This window comes from Pongo abelii, chromosome 7, assembly GCF_028885655.2.
Source record: "Pongo abelii isolate AG06213 chromosome 7, NHGRI_mPonAbe1-v2.0_pri, whole genome shotgun sequence".
Taxonomy (NCBI): Eukaryota; Metazoa; Chordata; class Mammalia; order Primates; family Hominidae; genus Pongo; species Pongo abelii.
Genome location: NC_071992.2, coordinates 40236501 through 40250399, shown reverse-complemented (window position 1 = coordinate 40250399; position 13899 = coordinate 40236501). Strand labels below are relative to the sequence as shown.

The window sequence follows — 13899 nt, the reverse complement described above, 5'->3', positions numbered from 1 at the left end:
GGATTTCTTTTTGTTTTTATGTTAATCAGAAGTTTGAAAATCTATAGGAAGACAAGATTTTCTGGAAAATTGGTAGCAAGCCCTCAGAAGGTTGGAGCATGTGATTTGATAAAGTTGCATAGAGGGCTCTTACCCTTTTGCTTATGAGACTTTAAATCTTGGTACACTCATGGGTTATAGACCTGATTTTCCAATGAAAAGATCAATTTTTTTCAATAAATATTTGTCTTTATTATATTTCATCTTCAGTGGTTAACATTTGCTGTCACTTATTGAAATACATATTAGAAATACCTGATTTCCTCCCAGAATTTCGTATTTCTTAGCATTTACAACTATGTTGTTTTTCACACCTGTTTTGGTCTCAATCCAGAGAGTATTTTGTGTATCTAAAAGGAAAGAGTTTTGATAGGGAACTTGGAATTAGCTCCTTGCATATGGTACTTCATTCTATACTGATAACTACTTAATTTTATGCTATAAAGCAGTGGTTCTCAATATGAAGTCAGAAGAGACTTATGTAAACAAAATTTTTGAACTATGTTTAATATTTCAGAAAATCTAACAGAATTATACATTTGTACAGAATCAAACTGCATGAGTTTTTAAAATTTGGCTATGATTTTAACAATTTAATAGGATAATACTAGTTTTGTTATTGGGATCAGAATGTCTGATTGGCAGTTATATATTTCTTTGGTTAATAAAAATTGGAGACATTGTTACTTTTAAAATGCAGATTTTGGCCAGGCATGGTGGCTCACGCCTATAATCCCAACAGTTTGGGAGGCTGAGGCAGGAGGATTGCTTGAGGCCAGGAGTTCAAGACCAGCCTGGGTGAGATAGAGCCCATCTCAAAATATATTCTCTGTATATATATACATATATAGAGAGAGAATACACACACACGCACACACACACACACAGAGGGAGAGAGAGAGAGAGAGAAAGAGAGGTTTTTTGGTTGTTGATAAAATATTTGAAATTATGTGGGTTCATGAGGAGGGAAAAGGGAATCCTTGGTGATGAAAAAGTTGCAAACCACTGCTGTATAGCCTGTATATCTTCACCAAAAGGTAATGATAACATAATCACCAATTTGAGATTCTGTGTTCTTTTTGCTTTTTGTATTCTTTATGGAAAGAAAAAAGTACTGATCAACCTATTGGCTATTTTTTTGCTTGCTAATTATATTATAAAGGAATTTAGTTAACCATGGCACTGGATTAAAATACAACGATGACTTGCTTTCTTTCTTACCTCTGAAGGAGAAAAGAAAGTTGCTACTTACATGTTTGAAAAACCTCTCAAATCTATTCAGTCAAAAGATTTTATGCTTTAATTTGGTCATATGTTAAGAGTTTAGCTTCTGAACTGATACCTCAGTAGCCCATAGTTTAAAGGAGTAAAGAGTACATGGATGCTTTTGGTACTACTCAGAAGCTCTGAGTTTCTGGCCACTGAAACCCTGAAAAGTAGCTAAATACGTTCACTTGCTATTTTAATCCATCACTGTAGATATGACTCAGTCCCTTTGTTATTTGCCCCCAATTTGAAACAAATTTAATGTGCTGAAAAGATAACTTTCTCCTTTTTCTTTCTTTTTCTCTCTCCTCTTTTCTCAGTTATTAAGACTGTTTATTTGTTTCAAGGTGGAAGATTGCTCTGCTGTGAATCGTGCCCAGCTTCCTTCCACCCGGAATGCCTAAGCATAGAAATGCCAGAAGGCTGCTGGAATTGTAATGACTGTAAAGCTGGCAAGAAACTACATTACAAGCAGATTGTTTGGGTCAAATTGGGAAATTACAGGCAAGTTTTTCCAAGAACAAAGAGGAAGTATTCAGTCATTGTGCAGACCAGTTTCATACTCTGGATGCAGAGTGACTTGGAGATAGATAGGTAGACAGCATGGACCTACTTCCTTAAAAAAAAGAAAAGAACCATGTTTTGAGGCTGGGTTCTTAAGGGGTTGGGAAGGTTATGTTCCTAATTCATTGTTGAATTTCTTTTTCTTTTTCTTTGGGATTGGTTGGTTGATTGTTTGTGAGGCGGTTTGGCTCTATCACCAAGGCTGGAGTGCAGTGGTATGATCTCAGCTCACTGCACCCTCCACCTGCTGGCTGAAGCCATCCTCCCACCTCAGCCCCCCAAGTAGCTGGGATTACAGGTGCGCACCACCACCCCTGGCTAGTTTTTTGTATTTTTAGTAGAGACAGTGTTTCGCCATGTTGCCCAGGCTGGTCTCAAACTCATGAGTCAAGCAATCTGCCCACCTCAGCCTCCCAAAGTGCTGGGATTACAGGCCTGAGCCACCATGCCCACCAACTTTTGTTTTTAAGTCCTGAAAGTTGTTTTATACTAATGGGCTATGTACTACTAGATTTTGGAATAAAAGGTCTTATGTGGACAGTGGAGATGACTTTTTTTTCCAAAAAAACCTTTTTTTTTTTTGTGAGACGGAGTCTCGCTCTGTCGTCCAGGCTGGAGTGCAGTTGCACAATCTCGGCTCACTGCAAGCTCCACCTTCCGGGTTCACGCCATTCTTCTGCCTCAGCCTCCCGAGTAGTTGGGACTACAGGCGCCCGCCACCACACCCGGCTAATTTTTTGTATTTTTAGTAGAGATGGGGTTTCACTGTGTTAGCCAGGATGGTCTCGATCTCCTGACCTCGTGATCCGCCCATCTTGGCTTCCCAAAGTGCTGGGATTGCAGGCGTGAGCCACCGCGCCTGGCCAGAAAAAAACTTTAAAATTTTTTTTTAATTTAAATTGAATAAATATAGTGAGATGGGGTCTCACTATATTGCCCAGGCTGGTCTCAAACTCCTGGGCTCAAGTGATCCTCCTGCCTCAGCCTCCCAAAGTGCTAGAATTATAGGAATGAGCCACCACACTTGGCCAGAGATGATATTTTCTTTGTGTCTTAATTAGATATATGTCGATTGCTGATTTCTAATAAAATCAAGTTTATATTCTGGTCAAAATAGCTCTTTGCCCCTGAATCTCGTCCATTTTAGCCCTAAACCATGTGTAAAGAGAAAACTTTTTAGAATTTAAGGAGAGATTATTCCATTAAGAGGCTTTAGTCTTAAGGGAATGAAGCAGGAAGTATGTGAGTACCATTATTTTAATAATACTTTCTCCTTTAAGGCTTTCAACGAGCCTTTGCTGAACAGGTATAGTGATACAATTCTAAAACTTGGCCAGGTACAGCGGTTCTTGCCTGTAATCCTAGCACTGTAGGAGGCTGGGGCAGGTGGATTGCTTGAGCTGAGGAGTTCAAGACCAGCATGGGCAACATGACAATACCCTGTCTCTACAAAATATATACAAATTAGCTGGGCATAGTGGCGTGCCAGGTGTGGTAGCATCATAGCTACTCAGGAGACTGAGTCTGGAGGATTGCTGGAACTCAGGAGGTTAAGGCTGCAGTGAGCCATGATTGTGCCACTGCACTCCAGGCTGGGCAACAGGGCAAGACCCTGTCTCAGAAAAAAACAACAACAAAAAAAACACAACTAAAAAACTCTACATTTTAAGGCACATATTTCATATATTTATCATTTTACAAAGAAAATAGATACTATTCAAGATAGCACAATAGAGTTCTGCTTTTCAGTTAGAATCCTAGGTAAAATATATTTCTCTCCTTTTTTTTGAGACGGAATCTCACTCTGTCACCCAGGCTGGAATGTAGTGATATGATCTCTGCTCACTGTAACCCCCACCTCCCAGGTTCAAGCGATTCTCCTGCTTCAGCCTCCCAAGTAGCTGGGATTACAGGCACCTGACACCACACCTGGCTAATTTTTGTAATTTTAGTACAGACGGGGTTTCACTATGTTGGCCAGGCTGGTCTCGAACTCCTGACCTCAGCTGATCTGCCTGCCTCGGCCTCCCAAAGTGCTGGGATTACAGATGTGAGCCGCCATGTCCGGCTCTAAAATATATTTCTAGAAAATTTCAAACATACTGTAATTTTTTTTAGCAAGAGCTATGTTTGTTCTCCCTCTCTCTCTCTCTTTTTTTTTTTTATTTTTATTTTTTTTTGAGACAGGATCTCACTCTGTTGCCAGGCTGGAGTGCAGTGGTGTGATCTTGGCCCACTGCAGCCTCCGCCTGCTGGATTCAAGCAATTGTCCTGCCTCAGCCTCCCGAGTACCTGGGACTACAGGCGCGCTCCACCACGCCCGGCTAATTTTTGTATTTTTAGTAGAGACGGGGTTTCACCATGTTGGCCCGGATGGTCTCAATCTCTTGACTTCTGATCCACCGACCTCAGCCTCCCAAAGTGCTGGGATTACAGGCATGAGCCACTGCGCCCAGCCTGTTCTCTCTCTTTTACATATGTTACATGTTTACCCATTTAAATTTTAGAACTTCATTTTTAGCTGAGATCTGGGGTATTGAGATCAAACCTCCCCCCTGCTTCCTTTTCTTTTTCTTTTTCTTTTTTTTGAGACGAAGTCTTGCTCTGTCCCAGGCTGGAGTGCAGTGGCGTGATCTCGGCTCACTGCAACCTCCGCCTCCCGGGTTCAAGCAATTCTGCTGCCTCAGCCTCCCAAGTAGCTGGGATTACAGACGCATGCCACGACACCTGGCTAATGTTTGTATTTTTTTTTTGAGACAGAGTCTCCCTCTGTCGCCCAGGCTGGAGTGCAATGGCGCCGTCTCGGCTCACTGCAACCTCTGCCTCCCGGGTTCAAGCGATTCTCCTGCCTCAGCCTCCCAAGTAACTGGGATTACAGACGCATGCCATGATGCCTGGCTAATCTTTGTATTTTTTTTTTTTTTTTTTTTTTTTGAGACAGAGTCTCACGCTGTTGCCCAGGCTAGAGTACAGTGGCACGATCTCGGCTCACTGCAAGCTCTGCCTCCCGGGTTCACGCCATTCTCCTGCCTCAGCCTCCCAAGTAGCTGAGACTACAGGCGCCCGCCACCACACCCGGCTAATTTTTTTTTTTTTTTTTTTTTTTTAGTAGAGATGGGGTTTCACCATGTTGGCCAGGATGGTCTCGATCTCCTGACCTTGTGATACACCCGCCTTGGCCTCCCAAAGTGCTGGGATTACAGGCGTGAGACACCGTGCCTGGCCTAATCTTTGTATTTTTATTAGAGATGGGGTTTCACCATGTTGGCCAGGCTGGTCTTGAACTCCTGACTTCAAGTGATCTGCCTGCCACAACCTCCCCAAGTGCTGGGATTACAGGCCTGAGCCAGCACACCTGGCCAGTACAGTATGTTTTTAATACCTGGGAAGAAATACATCTAATGTTAATAGTGTCAAGGATGAGATTACAAGAAAAGGCATTTTCACTTTTCTACTATACATTTCTGCATTGTTTTAATTTTTAAAAGAAGTGCATACTGCTTTCATAATTGAAAAATATGTATCTTTCTGGCATGGAGAAGGGTGCACAGTTTGAAAATTAATACATTTAAGACATTTCTAGATAAGAAATATCTAAAACAATGTAAGAAGCCTTCAGATCTTCAAATAAACTTCAGTTTTTTTAAAGTTATGAATATGAAAATGTCTTTGATTTATTTTAATACTTAAATTTTAATTATATTACATTTTAAAGAAACCCAAAACAGTGCTCCAATTAAGTTCACAGTCCAGTGAGATTTTATATCTAGGTCAGATTCTTCTTGTATGTTTTGGAAAGACTTCCATCCATGAACTAATTCTTAATGTATTTCTTTCCAATCAGGCCCAGTGGGGCTGCATGAAGCTGTTTATTTTCAATAACTAGTTATTCCAATGTGTTGCTTCTTGGGGGAAAATATGAGGACCTGGAACAAACCCAGGCAGAACATGTGCCTCTTCCTAACTGACGTTAGTGAAGGCAGTAACTGTATATATATTTAATTACCTTAAAGTTGTTTAGAAATAAATAGAGCCTGCTTTGAGAACGAACCAAGTATCAATCACAGAAAATATTGGTTTTTGTTTTGTTTACAATTTGAGCATGGATTCTTACCCATGTTTTTAATTCTTAGATGAACAGCAGAGTACCTTGGTTGGCCTCATTTTCTGACTATTAACTTCATCATTCAATTCTTAACTTGTCTGCTTGCTAGAAACTGTCAGATTTCCTCACAGATGGGTTCATTTAGTGACTGCTGTAGTATTCAATTATCATAGCCTGAAACAGTTATATTTTCATTCTGTCCTCTATTCCATGTTTAATTATGATCTAAGATGAATTAGATTCTGAAATATAAAGTGATATAAAACCTAGTACATTTGACCAAGAGGTGTTTGCCCAGGTTGACTAGAGACTAAATGCTGATTTGAATGGGAGTGGTCATTCTTTATGATAGCATCAGTTTATTCTCAAAATGATTCCATGGACTACTAGAAATCAACTGTTATACCTTGAAAGATAATCTCAGTATTAAGTTGGGGGGGAAACATGACTTTTCTAGGATTGAAATTAGGTTTGGAATATCATTGGGTAGTAGGTTCAGTATTATTATTACATTTTAGAACATATTTTCATGATATATATTTTATAAATATGAAATATTTTTTAAAAGAAAGTAGATCAGGTGTTTAGGGCCTAATTTGTTTAGTCTGTGTTCACTATTTCATTAATTACTTTTTGTAATGATGTGTGGTATTTTATGTTCTTAGAATCTGAAAATTGCAAAATACAAAACCTTTTTTCCCTTCTGCCAATCTTGGAAATAGTGCTTTTTTGTTTCGTTTTTGCCTTCTTGATCTAAAATTGCTTTCGTTTTCAGATGGTGGCCAGCAGAGATCTGCAACCCCAGGTCTGTGCCACTGAACATCCAGGGCCTTAAACATGACTTGGGGGACTTCCCTGTATTCTTCTTTGGTTCTCATGACTACTACTGGGTACACCAGGGCAGAGTGTTCCCTTATGTTGAAGGAGACAAAAGCTTTGCTGAGGGGCAGACTAGTATTAACAAGACCTTCAAAAAGGGTAAGCTGGATGATGTTTACAATGACTCAAAACTACAACTCTGGTGTCAGTTTCTCAATATCTCCTCACCTCCCTAATATTTCTGGTATTAGAGAATTTTCACTAGACATTATGATCCTGTGTCCATAAGCTTCCAGTCACATTAGAACCAGGTTTAAAATACATTTCAATATTGTAGACTGTGCTGTGTATTTGAAAGGAATTTCTTCAGTGATCTTTCTATAAACACAGATTATTCTAGGAATAGTCTTTTTTTTTTTTAAGACAAGGTCTCACTCTGTTGCCCAGGCTGGAATGCAGTGGCATGATTACAGCTCACTGCAGCCTTGAACTCCAGGGCTCAAGCGATCCTCTTGCCTCAGCCTCCTGAGTAGCTGGGGCTACAGGTGCCCGCTACCATGCCCAGCTAATTTTTGTACTTTTTATAGAGATAGGGTTTCACCATGTTGCCCAGGCTGGTCTTGAACTCCTGGGTTCAAGCGATCTGCCCGCCTCAGCCTTCCAAAGTGCTGGGATTATAGCTATGAGCCACCAAGCCCAGCCTGAGAATAGTCTTTTTAATCAAGTGAAGTTCCTTTGCAACAGAAGAGTAGTAAAGCCTTCCCATGAAAAGCCTTACAACTGCTTTTGCAATGAGTTGCCAGCAAGTTTGGCTTTCTGGTAAGGGTAAAATGAATTTAAATCTATTACAAGGCAAAAAGCTGCTCTGAGGGTCACTTGGAGACTTCTGATCATTGAAGTAGAGCCTCTTCCCTGAGGCAACAGCATGCACAGAGCATAGTGTTCAGTGAGTTATATCCTATTTCATTGTTACCCCATCCTGGTGGTAAACAGTAACTTCCAGAAAATAATTTTAAAAAGAAAAATCTCAGGCCAGATGCAAAGCATTGGGAAGGCAGTGTAAAACTACTGTCCCATCAATTTTCCTTTGGTTTTTGGTATTTACATACTTTGTATCATCTTATTGGCAGCACTGGAAGAAGCTGCAAAACGTTTCCAGGAATTGAAAGCACAAAGAGAAAGTAAAGAAGCCCTAGAGATTGAAAAAAACTCAAGAAAACCCCCTCCCTACAAACACATCAAAGTAAGTCTTTATCTCTGGCCTGGGATTGCCAAATAAAATAAGAAACAAAGTAAGTCTTTACTATGAAAGCATTGGTATTTAATAGATGAGATGAAATGCATTACTCTTCAATAGTTAAAGACCCTTTTTGACTTGTGCAAACTTTTGCTAATTATCACAGTCTTCTGTAACACAGAGCTTATCTGTTGGAAGCATCAAATGGGAACCATAGTTATTGTGCTGTGAAAATTAGGTCTTTGATAAATCCTCTCATACCTAGTAGCAACATGTCTTATGTGAAATCCTGTTCTTGTTCTACCAGGTTATCCCGCCACCAAATGAGAATATAGGTGTTTACTCCCTTTATTTCAGAGAACCCACAAACAAGCGTATTTTCTCGTTTTCAGTTATGAAATTTCCATCTAGTGAAAGTAGAAATACCCAGGATAAATAAGTGAAAATTCACATGAGGCTTTGATATTTTTGTCAACTAAATGACAAAAAGAGATGGTTATTAATCTCAGCTTATTCATCAGGAAAGATAACCTTTCCCGGAGTAGCACCACAAGGCAGTAGCGTGGATGTTTTAGATGTTCCTGTTCACATTGCCAGATGACTTACCTGCTGCCTCTCTCTCGCTTGTGATTTTGTTTTCTAGGCTAACAAAGTAATAGGAAAGGTGCAGATCCAGGTTGCTGACCTGTCAGAGATTCCCCGCTGTAACTGCAAACCAGCTGATGAAAACCCTTGTGGCTTGGAATCTGAGTGCCTGAACAGAATGTTGCAGTATGAATGCCATCCGCAGGTGTGCCCAGCTGGAGATCGTTGTCAGAACCAGTGCTTTACAAAGAGACTGTACCCTGATGCAGAGATCATCAAAACGGAGCGGAGAGGCTGGGGCCTCAGGACCAAAAGGAGCATTAAGAAGGTAGCATGGGATGGTGGTGGGGGGTGGAAGAGACCAGAACCTGGCTTTTTAGGAATGCTTCAGTAGGGTATAGTTCTAGGGATAAAATAAGCAGAAATTTGTGGTAAAATGTTAAAACCTCCCATGTTGAGAGTTTGGTACTTCTTGAGCAAAGAAGAGTAGTAGGAAGAAGATAGTGATAAAATGTACTTAAACTTTGAGTGTCCAGAGGCTAGTCATAAAAAGGAGAGAGGGGACACTGGTAATTTCTATGTGAAATAGTTTTTACTTGTTTTTTTTAGTTTTATTTTTATTTTCTTTTAAAGACAGGGTCCCCATTCTGTTACCCATGCTAGAGTACAGTGGCGTGTTCATAGTTCACTCAAGCCTTGAACTCCTGGGCTCAAGAGATCCTCCCACTTCAGCCTCCCAAGTAGCTGGGTAGGGTCTCACTACATTGCCCAGGCTGGTCTCAAACTCCTGGACTCAAGTGATTCTCCTGCCTTGGCCTCCCAAAGTGCTGGGATTATAAGCATGAGCCACTGTGTCCAACCTAAAATTACTCTTGACATTTTTCTACCTTTTAAAAAAAATCAGCCGGGCACAGTGGTCACAGCCAAGGTCAGGAGATTGAGACCATCCTGGCTAACATGGTGAAACCCCATCTCTACTAAAAATACAAAAAATTAGCCGGGCGTGGTGGCACCTGTAGTCCCAGCTACTCGCGAGGCTGAGGCAGGAGAATCACTTGAACCCTGGAGGTGGAGGTTGCAGTGAGTTGAGATCGCACCACCGCACTCCAGCCTAGGTGACAGAGTGAGACTCCATCTGAAAAAAAAAAAAAAAAATCAGGTTTGTAATTTAAAAATGCCATCTAATGTAGTAAAGTCATACAATACAATCAATACAATACAATACAATACAAAAAAGACAGCAGAGTGAAATTCTTCCTTCATCCCTTCAATTCTTCATCTCCTCATCAGAGATAACCATTGTTCATAGTTTGATAGGTAGCCTTTTATAACTTTTTCTATATAGTTATAAACATATATAATAATACATTTTTAAGGGTTTTCTAAACAAATATCAGACGTTTTCTTCCCATTCACACACTATATCATAAATACATTTGTGGCAGTACATATAGATTTTACTTCATTCTTTTTAACAGTCTTATTTTAGTCATAGTAAAATGTACCATATTTAACCTATTTCCCAATAAGTAAATAAATAACCTATTTCCCCAATAAATAAATAATTTAACCTATTCCCAATAAATAAATAGATACATAAAGATTTTTAAATTCCATAATGAATGTTCTCGGTCATCCACCTGTGTGCACCTATTTCTGTAGGTCAGATTGCTTGAAGTGAAATTCAGTTATTCGGTACATGTGTATTAAGCTGTTTCCTATGTGGCAGGTATTATTCTTGGTACTTGGAAAACAATAGTGAACAAGACACATGAAACCCTTACGTTAGTGGATCTGCTTGAGGAGACAGATAATAAACATGTCGAGTGCCATTAACTGCTGTGAATAAAAATAAAGCTGGAAAAGGGGCTAGCTGGTGACAGGGATTACCCTTTTCAGTTGATTGGCTCAGGGAGGCCTGAGGAGGCGCCGTTTGCCGTGTGTGTAGTAGAAAGCCATGAAGGTGTGTGCAGGAGAAGAGCACGTCAGACTGGAGGCAGGCAGCTGTAAAGGCTGCAGTGTGCTCCAGGAACAGCACAGGAAGTTCTGTGCCTGGGGAGGAGCCCCAGGAGAGGAAAGAGAGGAGCTGCGGTGAGAAGGTCAGCCACCGGCCAGATAGGATGGTGCCTTACTGGCCATATCAGCCATGGGATGGGGAACATCTGGAGGATTTTACTAGGGAGTGATTTGATCTGATTTGGTGTATTAGTTTTCTATTGCCACATACAAATGTTACCACAAAGTTAGCAAATTAAGACATAACACACATTTTATTATCTCACAGTTAATATGGGTCAGGAGTCTAGGCAATCCTTAACTGGGTCCTCTAGTGAGGACCTCACCAGGTACCAATCAAGGTGCTGACTGGGGCTGGGTTCTCCTCTGTGGCTTGACTAGGGAAGGATCTGCTTCCCTGCTTGCACAGTTGTTGGCAGAATTCCGTTCTCTAGCTATAGGGCTGAGAGACTCCAGTGGTTTTTGTTTTGGGGGGTGTGTGTGTGTGTGTTTGTTTTGTGGTTGGCCAGGAGCTGCTTTCAGCTTCTAGAGGCTGCCCCACAGTTCCTTGCCACATGGGATTCCCAGCATGGCCACTTGCTTCCTTACAGCCAGCAGGGGTGAGAGGCACTACAGGAAGATGGACACTGAAGTCTTATGTCATAAACTCACATAATCACCCCGTCACCCATGCCATATTCTGTTGGTTAGAAGCTAATCACAGGTCCTGCTCACACGCAACAAGGGGAGGAGGCGACACAATGGCATGAACACCAGCAGGCAGGCATCACAGGGGCCACCTTGAGAGTCTGTCTGCCACACTTGGGTTTCGAAAGGATAACTGTGGCTGTGGTATGGAGAACATATGATAAGGAGGAAAGAACGATAAAGGGAGACCACTAGAGTCGCCCAGGAGAAAGACAATGGTGACGTGGAATCACTGGGGTTGTAGTTGAGCCAGGGGGGATGTGGTTGGATTTCTGACATTTTGAAGGTAGAGCCAACAGGATTTGCTGATGTATTGGATATGTGGACTGGGCTGCTTGGTCAAAGGCCAACCACATCTAAAATGTCATTGTATAATGCAAAATGTTTTATATTACTTTAGTGCCATGCATATCATATATACAAATTTTTGCCTATGATTTCACTGGAGTTTATGGGGCCATCCTGAAATCCATCCACTTGAATATTGTGTTAACACCTTTTAATAGTACTTGCACTTATTCTGAAATGTGTTGTAAGATAACTTATTAAACAATCTTGATTTCCTTCTGTTTAGCTAGCACTTGAGGGTTTGCTGATGTAAGACAATTGGTCTTTTACAAAATAGCTAGAAATATACAATCATTGAAAAGTGTAATCATAAAGACATTATAGCAACATGAAAAAGATATTCGGGGTATTTACAGGAAAGAAGTCCAATATGAAATGGAATGTACACAGTCAGTCCCCTTCTTTCTCCACAGAACAGATTCCTGAAAATGTGTGCCAAACTAGGGACTTCTTGTTATGAAGTTGTTTCTTTCTCAGAAAAAATTTTAAGGTATTAAATATTGAATGACAGCCTTTTTGCTGTGGTCTTTAAGGACAGATCTGTAGCATTTTTTAAGTTAATGAATTTGTTACAATTTTTGTTCATAATTGAATTCATAGTTAATGGTTTTTAAGTCTAGTCAGCAACTCGTTGAGGCTAAAGATCTGTCTCTTAGGACATCTGAAATATTTCCATCTTTATTTACAGTGGTATCAAGTTTATGAGATTTGCTCTCATATTTGATATCAGCACTTAATTTTTCTGTATTTACTCATTTTCATAGACTAACAAGTATAAACCATAATACATCATGATCAAGCTTTTAAAGTCACAAAACTATTTCTTCAAATGAAATCTTACCTTGAATCCCAATGTGTGAAAAAAGAAGTAGTAGAGCTGATTTGGTTGAAATTCTCCTCTATGGGTTTCCACTAAAGAAAATTTGCCCTAGGCCGGGTGGAGTGGCTCACACCTGTAATCCTAGCACTTTGGGAGGTCGAGGCAGGTGGATCATTTGAGGTTAGGAGTTCGAGACCAGCCTGACCAACATAGTGAAACCCCATCTCTACTAAAAATATAAAATTAGCTGGGTGTGATGATGCATGCCTGTAATCCCCACTACTTGGGAGGCTGAGGCAGGAGAATCGCTTGAACCCGGGAGGCGGAGGTTGCAGTGGGCCAAGATCACGCCATTGCACTCCAGCCTGGGCAACAAGAGTGAAACTCCATCTCAAAACAGAAAATTTGCCCTAACATCATTAAGTGTAGTAACAGTAGGTGGCAATGCAGCCAAGATGGCAATACAATCTTCTGCTACCCTTTGATATCATATCATAGTGCAAAATGTTGTTCATCAGCTGATAACAAAGTCCAAACTGGATACAGGAAAAGCCATTTGAGGCTGACAGTGTATGTAATAGACAAATGTGCAGAACAGTCCCATGTCCTTTGTGAGAAAGGACTGGAAGGAAAAAGTGAAGGAAATTAACTGTTTATGGTGCTGCAGTTACAGACGAGTTTTGTTTTGTTTTTTTTTCCTTGAAACAGAGTCTTGCCCTGTCACCCAGGTTGGAGTGCAGTGGTATAGTCACAGCTCACTGCAGCCTTCAACTCTCGGGCTCAAGTGATCCTCCTGCCTCAGCATCCTGAGTAGTTGGGACCACAGCCATGCACCACCACACCTCGCTGATGTTTTTTATTTTTTGTAGAGATGAGGTTTCACTGTGTTGCCCAGGCTGATCTCAAACTCCTGGCTCAAGCAGTCCTCCTGCCTCAGCCTCCCAAAGTGCTAGGATTACAGCATGAAACACCACACCTGGCCTGTTTTTCTTTTCCTAACTGAATTCCGTGTCATAGCTTATATAGTAGATAAAAACAGGAGAGAGAAAAAGCCAGTGGTCACCTTTGGTAGTGACTGCTCCGCAGCTGAAACATATGTAGCTCCGTGAAGCAGACCGGTGCTTCTCGCTGAGCTCACTCGCCACACGCCACCAAAGGAAGAGCAGGGAGGTTAGGGCCCTTCTAGTTTAACCATTCATTTCTTTTCTCTTATTATAATCTATTTTTATCAATAGAAAAGATTAAATGTTTTAAAGACCATTGGCTTATGTTCCTAATGATTTTCCACAATCAGAAAACGTGATGCAGTACTTCTTTCTCTTCAGATAGTGACTACCAACAGTTCTGTGATACTAAGAGCTATGAGAAGGGCTAGTGGAAATTTGTGGGGTGGGGGGTGGGAGGGAGAATGGG

General features: G+C 40.8%; 1 protein-coding gene across 7 annotated transcripts in view; it reads left to right on the top strand.

The window, feature by feature from the left end:
• The window catches only part of NSD3 (nuclear receptor binding SET domain protein 3), a 112366-nt gene that overhangs the window by 84747 nt on the left and 13720 nt on the right, over positions 1-13899 (top strand). For 4 of the 7 annotated variants that reach the window (XM_063726408.1, XM_024251003.3, XM_024251002.3 and 1 more), the window contains 4 exons: positions 1653-1809; positions 6750-6952; positions 7924-8036; positions 8674-8943. In XM_063726408.1, the coding sequence (XP_063582478.1) occupies positions 1653-1809; positions 6750-6952; positions 7924-8036; positions 8674-8943 (743 nt within the window). Of the gene's footprint in view, positions 1-1625; positions 1810-6749; positions 6953-7923; positions 8037-8673; positions 8944-13899 lie in introns of all 7 variants that reach the window. The other 3 variants (XM_054561441.2, XM_054561439.2, XM_054561440.2) reach the window with 1 other exon arrangement.